Here is a 10,341-nt window from a genome sequence, read left to right as displayed (position 1 = left end):
ATTCGAACCCACCACCTTAGGTGTACGTGGCTGGCGCCTTAGCCGGTTGAGCTATAGGCGCCGAGCCGAAAAACCTATCTTGTTAGGCAGCACCTGTGGCTCAAAGGAATAGGGCACTGGCCCCATATGCTGGAGATGGCAGGTTCAAACCCAGCCTTGGCCAAAAAAAAGAAAAAAAAAAACACCTATCTTGTCAAGAACTATAAAAACAAGCTGCCCTGCTTGTTCCCCCACAGAACACCCTTAGAAGAGAAGCAGAGCCTGTGTGTGACAGCTCACACCTGTCATCCTGGCACTTTGGGAGGCTAAGATGGGAGGATCGCTTGAAGCCAGGAGTTCAAGACCAGCCCTAGCAACATAGTGAAACTCCCATCTCTATAAAAAATTAAAAGAGTACCCAAGCATAGTGATGCACACTTGTAGTCCCAGGCACTTGGGCAGCTGAGACAGCAGGATCGCTTAGGCCCATGTGTTCAAGGTGCTGCAGTAGCTGTGATCAGACCACTGTACTACAGGCTGGGCAACAGAGTGTGACTTAGTGTCTAAAAAATAATAAATAAATAAATAATTGTTAAAAGGGAATAAGAAAGGTAGAAGTGACAATGGGATGCATTCCTGCAAGGTAAGTATCACCAGGATTCTCCCAGGAAGCACAGAATTCATTCCTAAATGTGAGAATCCAGTCTGGCTTCTGCTAAAGAAAGAAGTGGCCACCATGGCTGTTGTGACAGGATAAAATGTGTGTAAGAGACTAGAATCAGCTCCTGGGCTCTTTCACCAGAATCAAGGGTCAACCAAGTTCCCTTTCCAGACCTCACTTCCAGAGCATGGTCATTTAGGGTGAGAGGAACACCCACTACAGATCCCCTCATGGGCACAGTGGATTAGGAATCTCAGATTTAAGGAGAACTGGGGAAGAGCCCAGTGTGGGGGGAAGGTGATGATAGAGCAGAGAGGGAAGGTTTTAGAGAGAATGGGAAGCCTTCAGCTACTTGCAAGACACAAGACTCAATCTGAGGCCGAAGAGTGAACTGTGGCTGGAGGAGGTGGTGCCTACCCCCACCACTCACATGTCACTGAGGATTCCCTGAGAGCCCTATGGGCCTCAGCTTTAGTAACACAGCAGTGCAGATGCCCACCCTTCCTTCTTTGCTTCCTGTCTTTCTGGAGCCTGGGTGGCCAGGAACATTCTCCCCTTTCCCACAACTTCCCTATGAACCAAGTAGACAAATGGCCAAGGGAAAGCACTGGCAGTCACCCAGGGGCAAGACTGGTTGGCTGCTGGCAGCAAAAGGCCCTTGATAGAGGAGCAGTACCTTGCCTAAGGGACTTCCAGCTATGAGGGGGATGGAGGAGGCTTGAGACCTTGTACAGCCACCCCACCATTTTTTTGGGTGGGGTGGGGGCAGGCTTAGAGACTGCAAGTGTTCTACGCTGCTCTAGAGTCCACTTAGACTTAAACTGCTAGAGCCCAGGAGCAGACCTTTAGGGCTATTTCTCTGGGTAGAGGCACAGCAGTGGGCAGAAGCAGGCCTCCTGGGGTCTGGACTTTGGCCCTGGTATAGGCCCTATAGGCCCTAGGAAGATGCTTTTATAACCACCTGAAGGAGGACTGCAAGGACACCTGCTCTCGTTTCAGCTGCCCCATCCACAGAGGGTCCAACTAGCCCCTGGTCCCCTCCTTTCCCAATGCTGGCATCTTAAATCATTTGGGAAATGCCCTGAAGCTGCTAAATTGACACATGTAACTTGACTGCCCTATTTATTTCCTTCCTTCCACAGGGAAATTTCTTGCCAGTGAGGTCATTCACTACATTTCCTTTCCTTTCCTTTTTTTTCTATGACAGGGTCTGGCTTTATTGCCCATGCTAGAGTGCAGTGGTGTCATAGCTTATGGCAACCTCCAACTCCTGGGTTCAAGCAATCCTCCTGCCTTGGCCTCTCAAAGTGCTAGGATTACAGGTATGAGCCACCATGCCCGGCCTACACTTCTTGTCTTCTTTCATTCAGTCTTTAACCTACCTGGCTTTTTTTCCTCTCTAGATGCCAAATATTGCTGAAGCCACAGTGGCTTCCTTGGATAACATAGGTCTTTATTTGATCTTTATTTTGCTGGACTCTGTGGGATCTGGGGTTTTTTTTTTTTGTTTGTTTGTTTTTGAGATAAGAGTCTCACTTTATTGACCTTGGTAGAATGCTATGGAGTCACAGCTCCAGCAACCTCCAGCTCTTGGGCTTAGGTGATTCTCTTGCCTCAGCCTCCTGAGTAGCTGGGACAACAGGGGCCCACCACAACACCTGGCTATTTTTTGTTGCAGTTTGGCCAGGGCTGGGTTTGAACCCACCACCCTCGGTATATGGTGCCAGCGCCCTACTCACTGAGCCACAGGTGCCGCCTGGATCTGGGATATTTTTAACTATCCACTTGATCCTTTAAATGCTCTCCCACCCTTGATCTCTATACCTGCCTCTCTCTCTGGGATCTCATCCCCCTTTCTCCTTTGGGTATCTCCTCACGCCCTTGGATGGCTATCCTTCCCTGGGGTATTCTCTGTGACCTGCTATTCCCATGGCTCTTCATGTACTACCTGGGGGAAGATACTCAGATCTGTGGCTTCAACTTCTACAAATTCATTATTTATTTATTTTATTTACTTTTTGAGATAGAGTCTCACTCTGTTGCCCAGAGTGGAGTGCAGTGGTGCTCTCATAGCTAAGTGTAACTTTGAACTCCTGGGCTCAAGCTATCCTCCCACCTCGGCCTCCCAAAGTGCTGGGATTACAGATGTAAACCACTGGGCCCGGCCCTAATCATTCTTTAATGATATTTAAATTTATACCTATTAACTGGACCTTTTTCTTGAATTTCTCAGCCAGAAATCCAACTACTGTCTAGATCTCACCATCTATATGTCTCACTCTTCAAATCTTCAACAAATCAAATTCCTTTAGACAAGGAGATCAATTGGCACCGGATAATCTGACAACAGACCCTATTTATACACACACATTCAATATGTGACAGAGAGACCAGGCACAGTGGTTCACACCTATAATCCTACCACTCTGAGAGGCTGGGTAGATTGTCTGAGCTCATGAGTTTGAGACCAGCCTGAGCCACAGCAAAACCCCTATTTTTAAAAATAGCTGGGTGCTGTGGTGGGCACCTGTAGTCCCAGCTACTTGGGAGGCTGAAACAAGAGAATTGCTTGAGATCAAGAGTTTAAGGTTGTGGTGAGCTGCGATGCCATAGCACTCTACTGAGGGTGACAAAGTGAGGCTCTGTCTCAAAAATAAAAAACAAAAAATGGGGTGAGCCTGTGGCTTAGTGGGTAGGGCGCCAGCCGCATACACTGAGGGTGGCAGGTTTGAACCCAGACCTGGCTAAACTGCAACAAAAAATAGCTGGGTGTTGTGGCAGGCACCTGTAGTCCCAGCTACTCAGAAGCCTGAGGCAAGAGAATTGCCTAAGCCTAGGAGTTTGAGGTTGCTGTGAGCTGTGACGTTACAACACTCTACTGAGGGCGATAAAGTGAGATGCTGTCTCTAAAAAAAAAAAAAGTGACAGAGGAGGACTCCTACCCAACAGAAAAAGGGAGAAGATTAGCTGTAAATGGTATCTGAAGAAGCTAAAACTAATTGGTTTAGCTTCTTATCTCATAACATGAATCAAAATAAATTTCACCAATAAAAACATGAATACAAAAATTCCAACCATAGGCTTGGCACCCATAGCACAGTGGTTATGGTGCCAGCCACATACACTGAGGGTGGTGGGTTCAAACCCAGCCTGGGCCAGCTAAACAACTACAACAAAAAAATAGCCAGGAATTGTGGCAAGTCCCTGTAGTCCCAGCTACTTGGGAGGCTGAAGCAAGAGAATTGCTTAAGCCCAAGAGTTGAAGTTGCTGTGAGCTGTGACGCCACAGCACTCTACCAAGGATGACAAAGTGAGACTCTGTCTCAAAAAAAAAAAAAATTCAAAACATAAAACAGAAGAAATAATTTTTCTGTGAACATAAAACTGCTCTAAATAATAAGGTCTATTTTTAAAAAATAGAAGAAAAATACAAGTGTGTATTTATCAAATCTGTGAAGGGGCAAGGGAACTTTAAGAAATAAAAAAGGAAGTTCAAAATGAACAACATAGAAATTTAACTTCTGTTTCTCACAAACAAAAGCACATATTACAAATAAAATTAAAGGATAGACATACTAAGAATATACTCCAATAAATATAAAAAAGAAGCCGGGTGTGGTGGCTCATGCCTGTAATCCTAGTACTCTGGGAGGCTGAGGCGGATGGATAGCTTGAACTCACAGATTTCAGACCAGCCTGAGCAAAAAGCAAGACCCTATCGCTATTAAAAATAGAGAAACTGAGGCAAGAGGATCACTTGAGCCCAAGAGTTGGAGGTTGCTGTGAGCTATGATGCCACAGCACTCTACCCAGGGTAACAGCTTGAGAATCTGTCTCAAAAAAAAAAAAAGAAATTAAAAAAAAAGAATAATCTCTTTAATGTATAAAAAGTTCATACAAATGCGTAAGAAAGATATTAAGACCCTAATAGGTAAATGGATAAAGAGCACAAATAAACAAGGGGGAAATATGAAGGGTCAGCTAATGCAAAACAAAACAGTTCAACCTCTCTAATAATCAAAGAAATCAAAATTAAAACAATGAGCTATTCCTTGCCTTTCAAACTGGCACAGATGTCTGCATTCGCTTCCCAGCTGGGCTGCCTCCCTTTGCTCAGTCTCACCCTTTCTGGTCTACTCTACACTGCAGCATTTAAGACACAAATCACAGTGTGTCACTTGATTGCCTTAGCAGGCTCCATCATGGTCAGCAGCAGAAAGCCAAGATCTGCTGCTTGGCACAACTGCTGGTCTGCAGTCTGATTCCATTCTAACCTCATGTCCCACTTCTTCTCTCACGCACTTCTCAGTTTCAGTCATAAGGAACTTGTGCAGTCATTTCCAGAACTATTCCACAACCCTTCTCTTGTTACCAGCTATTACCAGTCCTGGAAGCCCAACTTTCATCTTCATTCCTTCAGGAAGCCTTCCCTGCTGCTGCTGGTCTCCTTTTGATGTCCTTCTTCATGTTACCATTGCACCCTTTCATTCAATGTCAAAGCACTGAGCACACAATATCATGATCACTCATATTGTCTTTCTCCTTCACTGGACAATAAACTCCTCAGGAGGCTATGTCTTATTCATCTATATAGCCCAGCACTGTACTCAGAGCCAAGGGATGGATGGATGGATGGAAGGATGGATGATATACAAGCAGGGCCATGAACAAGTCGATGAGAAATAACTGAGGATGGGTCAGGTGAGGGTGGGCACCTTACCTCACGAAGGGCATTCTGGGCTGCACAGTACCAAGCCCGACTCACAAGGGAGGCTTCTTTCTGATCTGACAGGGGCAGGAAGCTCAGAATATATGTGAGCATCTGAAGGAAAGACAGGGCATTGGGGGCTGTTAGAGGGACTTTGGAACTGACTCCAGCTGATAGCACTGTGCATCTGAGGGCACGAGAGCACTAGTTCATCTTGGATCTAGTGCTTCAGGAAGCATGCCCTTTCACTATCTAGTCTTCAGGTATCTTTACTGTGAATAAACCTTTCCTGAGCTCCCTCTGGGTGCAGGCTTGTACCAAGAATCAAAATTCCGGCCAAGTTTGGTAGAAAGAGTCTAAACCCTGGAGCCAGACAACCTAGTTCAAATCATTACTCTGTCAGGTGACCTCTGTGAGCCTTGTGTTCTGTAAAATGGCATATGTAGTGAGATTTAAACAGATTGTTGTGAGCATTAAGTAACACAGCAAGTCAGGTGTTTTTCCTCTGATCCTCAGGAAGTCACATCTCTTCCTCCTATCCTCACAGGTCAAGCTCTAGAAAACTGATCTTTTCTCATCTTCACCCCTGCCAACTCACCTGGCTGTTAAGATATGATCCCAGGGCTCGGCACCTGTAGCTCAGTGGCTAGAGCACCAGCCACATGCACCGAGGCTGGTAGGTTTGAACCCGGCCTGAGCCTGCTAAAAAATGACAACTACAACTAAAAAAATATATCCAGGCGTTCTGGCAGGTGCCTGTAGTCCCAGCTACATGGGAGGCTGAGGCAAAAGAATTGCTTAAGACCAAGAGTTTGAGGTTGCTGTGAGCTGCGATGTCACGACATTTTACCAAGGGTGACATAGTGAGACTATTGTCTTGGAAAAAATAAAAAAAAGATATGATCCCAGAAGGACCCAGCCTGGCAGGCTCAGGCCTGCCCTCCACCTACCTGGTGTGAGGTTGGGGTGGTAAAGTTGGATACCCTAAGCGGGACAGGGAAAAAAGTTGTCTGTGAGGCTTAGAATGCTTGATGTTAACTAGTCTTTTTTCCCAGAATTTTCCCTCCTGAGTCCTGTTTTCTAGGGCTTCACCCAGTACCCTAAGTGTCCAGCTTCTGGATTCTTCTGTGGGTCCCAGAGCTCAGACCTGGGTCTTTTGATTTTCTGTTTACTAATACAGGAATAACCCACAATTCAATATCCCTATTATTATAATAGTACCTCCAATATTGTCCTATTATCCAAGTTCTAGTCCAGTATTACCAACAGTCCACCGGATCCTTCATCCAAATATTTAACCATCACCTTAATCTCAACCAAAACTCGTATTTTGCCATCAGTCCAAAACGGCCTCTCCCCCTACCTTTCCCCTCCAATGCTAACAGTGCACCCACCTGATAACAATTTTGACTATTCATGCTCTTCTATCCCTTGCTTTCAGATAAAGCACAGACTTTTGCTAGGCTAACCTAGACTGATTCGAACCCCAGACCCAGTACTTCCTGGCTGTGTGACCTCAGGCAAGGTACTTGACCTCTCTGAGTTTCAGTTTCCTTATCTGTAAAATGGGGATGTTTTAAAAAATCTAGGCCATAGTCTTGTGGGCATTAAATTTTACATATATGTACACATATAAATATACACACACATATATATAGTGTGCTTGACAGTTAATAGATATTCCATAAGTGGTTTCTGGATTGCTAGTACTGATATTTCTACGTTTGCAACTTCACCACCTTAGTAGCTCATATTTCTATCACTCCAGACCTGGATTCCTTCCACTTGTCCTCCTTGCCTTAAAGTGTATCCTTGTTAATCCATTCTGCACACTGCCACAAAAGCAGTTTTCAGTTTCAACACAACCCTGCTATAAACCTTGAGAGTTACCAGTACTCTCAGCATGAGATCTTTTTTTTTTTTCTTTGACACAGAGTCTCACTTTGTCACCCCCGGTAGAGTACCATGGTGTCACAGCTCACAGCAACCTCAAATTCTTGGGCTCAAGAGATCCTTTTGCCTTGGCCTCCCAAGTAGCTGGGACTTCAAGCGCCCACCACAATGCCCGGCTATTTTTTAGAGATAGGGTCTCACTCTTGCTCAGCTTGTGGGTCCCAGAGCTCAGACCTTGGTCTTTTGATTTACCCAGAAAACCCTTGTGTGAATAACCCACAATTCAATATCCCTATTATTATAATAGGGTCAGTAGAGGTCTCAAACCTGTGGGCTCAAGTGATCCACCAGCCTCAGCTCTCCTAAAGTGCTGGGACTACAGGTGTGAGCCACCACACCCAGCCCTTCAGCATGAGATCTTTACCCCTGAATCACTACTGCCAGGATTCCATGCCTGATTGGACCCACTGGGGTCTGATTGGTCCCAGAGCTTCTCCAATCTAGTCTCCCTACTGTCCTACAAACACATCTATTCCCTTTTGCCTATGTGAACTTCTTCCCTGGGATGACCTTCTTTATGCTTGACTTCACCAGCCCATTCTGATCTCTCCCCTTCTCAGATGCTGAGCACACAGCATACCTACTAGATTAAATTAAGGATGGCCAGTCCAGTCCTCTGCCTCTATTTTCACCAAAGATTTGCTCAGAAAAGGGGTAGGAAGATAAAGATCATTAGAGCACAATTACTGGACCTTCTGGGCCAGGGAAGATAAGCATGGAGAAGAGAATACTAATAAAGATTAGTATCACAGCTAGATGGGGACTAAATGTGACCAAGCCCTCCTCCCTGGGGGGAGTCAGGGAAGCCTGTCTAAGATAGTAGCCATTTTGTCTTCTGGGGCTGACAGTCAATCCAAGAAGCTAAGGGAGAGGGGAACAAACCTGTCACCACTGGGGCTAAGGTACAAGTTCTTAAGCTGAGAATGGGGTAGCCTTTCCAGAAGGACCAGATGAAGCAGTAATAAGGATGGAGTGGCCATCCCATGAACCCCATCCTAGGGGGTACTGGAGATATGACTAGTCATCTATAGGATCTATGGGGATGGAGCCAAAGGAGAAAGGGGTACTATTGCAAGGGGCTCTATGGGATGGGAGCAGGCATATTTTCGCTATGGAGAGGAAGCATTATTCCAAGACTGATAGAAAAGGGTGGCTTGTCTCCTGTGTGCAGTGAGAGGGGGCTGCCAACTCTCAAAAGGACAGGCCATTCCAAGAGGCCACTGGGGACAATATCTCTTATCTTCTTGGCCAATGAGTGTCTTGCCCCTAGCTAATGAGAAGGAGCAAATATCCCATGGGGTAAAAGAGGTGGAGACGGTCATCGCTAGGGGCCTAGGGAGAGGGAAACAGGCCTGTCCTCACTAAAGAGCCTCAGAGACCTTCTGCGGAGTTAATGAGGAGGGAGCAGTCTGTTTCCCACTGCCAGGGAGAGGGGACAGCCGTCTTCCTCAGGGCGGAGGAAATGAACGACCATGGCAAGGGACCAATGGGGATAAGATCGGTTACCCTTCCGGGACGAGGAGATGGTGCAGACATCTTCCAAAACTGAGGGGGAGGGGACGGCCATCTCAAGGGAAGGGGATGGGCAGAGGGTTTGTCCTTGCTGTCCTCGCTGGGGTGACAAAGAAGCCATCTTCTTGGACCGATGAAGAAGAAGGCAGTCCCTCAAGCTAAGGGGACAGAGTGGCCCAAAGGCGGGGCCGTTACCCAGAGCTTGCAGGTCCCAAGATCCGCCGGGCGGGTGGTTTCCGCCAGGCAGGAGGGGCCGGGCTAGCAGTCTGAGAGCCCCTCCCCAAAGCCGGGGACCCCGAGGGCGGGGCCTGTCCGGAGCTAGGCCTGAGGACAATTTCCTCTCACCTCCAGGGGCAGCGACTCCGCCATCGCATCCCTGACGCCTCCGCCCCTGCGCAAGGCTTTCTGGGAAGTGTAGTCCCGTCCGCCTTGGAGGCGGGGCTGGGGAGAGGAAGTAGATACCACTTCCGTCTCAGATCTGACGACTTTGCTCTGCACCGGAAGTGCATGCATTGCCGATGTGGTACATACCGACTGTGGTTTCGATCGCTCTCCCTTGTTTCCCGGGCTGGGTGTTTGCGTCGCGCCATGGCGGTAAGGAGGATGGGTAAGGGCGGAGTCCGCAGCAGCAAAGCGCTCTGGGCCCTGATGAGTGAAAATAGAAGAAGGACATCAAGAGATGCGAGTGGGCCAGAGGGGGGCGCTATCCAATGGCCAGACTCCCCAGTTCGGGGAGGGGGGTGTTGAAGGAGGGCTGGCCGCACTGGACCATATCAGAATTAGTGCTAGAGGAGTGTAGACGTCAGTAACAGACAGAAGTACTAGAGCAGGCCAGAGATTTGAGGGGTGTAGAGGGGACGGACGTTAGCCCAGATTTGTACTATTCCAGCACAGATCAAAGAGAGGTACCCTCCAACTCCACTCAGGGCACCATAGAGGGGTTGTCAGCCCAAAGCTGGTCTTTTTCAGGGGAGTCAGAAAAGAAATTATCCTAGGATTGCATCGTTTCAGAGCGAATAGAAGGCGATCATAGCTGGGGGTGCTGAAAAAAGGGTGTCAGTTGTAGACAGGATGGACTGAAAGATGCGTGGATAAGGGATTGGTACTAGGTTTGAGCACCACGGAGACCTGCATAAGGTGCAGATAGAACTCTGTAGCTAATCAGTGTGATGAGGAGACTGAGAAGCACTGTGGCAGAGAAGAGCTCTGACAGCTTCTCATCATCCCTCTGCAGCCCAAGGGCAAAGTGGGCACAAGAGGAAAGAAGCAGATATTTGAAGAGAACAGAGAGACCCTGAAGTTCTACCTGCGGATCATACTAGGGGCCAATGTAAGTGCCTTCCTCTTTCTATGCTCATTCATAATCCCATAGTGCTCAGCCGTCTTTGGTGAGGACTGATGGTATGTAACAGAATAAAACTACAATCAAAAAGACATGGGATCGGGTGGCTCAAAGGAGCAGGGCCCCATATACCAGAGGTGGCGGGTTCACACCTGGCTCCAGCCAAAAACTGCAAAAAAAAAAAAA

General features: G+C 47.4%; 2 protein-coding genes across 3 annotated transcripts in view; one reads left to right on the top strand and one right to left on the bottom strand.

Moving 5' to 3' along the window:
• LRRC29 (leucine rich repeat containing 29) overlaps nucleotides 1–9,199 on the bottom strand; it is a 15,608-nt gene extending 6,409 nt beyond the window's left edge. For both annotated transcript variants that reach the window (XM_012811122.2, XM_023518889.1), the window contains exons 1-2: nucleotides 9,159–9,199; nucleotides 5,361–5,462 (exon numbers count right to left, since the gene is read on the bottom strand). In XM_012811122.2, the coding sequence (XP_012666576.2) occupies nucleotides 5,361–5,462; nucleotides 9,159–9,182 (126 nt within the window). In that variant the 5' untranslated portion in view covers nucleotides 9,183–9,199. The remainder of the gene's footprint in view (nucleotides 1–5,360; nucleotides 5,463–9,158) is intronic.
• A 102-nt stretch (nucleotides 9,200–9,301) lies between these two features.
• TMEM208 (transmembrane protein 208) overlaps nucleotides 9,302–10,341 on the top strand; it is a 2,506-nt gene continuing 1,466 nt past the window's right edge. The window contains exons 1-2 of the mRNA XM_023518921.1: nucleotides 9,302–9,407; nucleotides 10,048–10,143. Of these exons, the coding sequence (XP_023374689.1) occupies nucleotides 9,321–9,407; nucleotides 10,048–10,143 (183 nt within the window). The 5' untranslated portion in view covers nucleotides 9,302–9,320. The remainder of the gene's footprint in view (nucleotides 9,408–10,047; nucleotides 10,144–10,341) is intronic.

The sequence above is a fragment of the Otolemur garnettii genome, unplaced genomic scaffold (genome assembly GCF_000181295.1).
Source record: "Otolemur garnettii isolate 467f Iridium unplaced genomic scaffold, OtoGar3 scaffold00151, whole genome shotgun sequence".
Classification (NCBI taxonomy): domain Eukaryota; kingdom Metazoa; phylum Chordata; class Mammalia; order Primates; family Galagidae; genus Otolemur; species Otolemur garnettii.
Note: the sequence above shows the minus strand (reverse complement) of the source record. Positions and strands in the feature narration are given on the sequence as shown.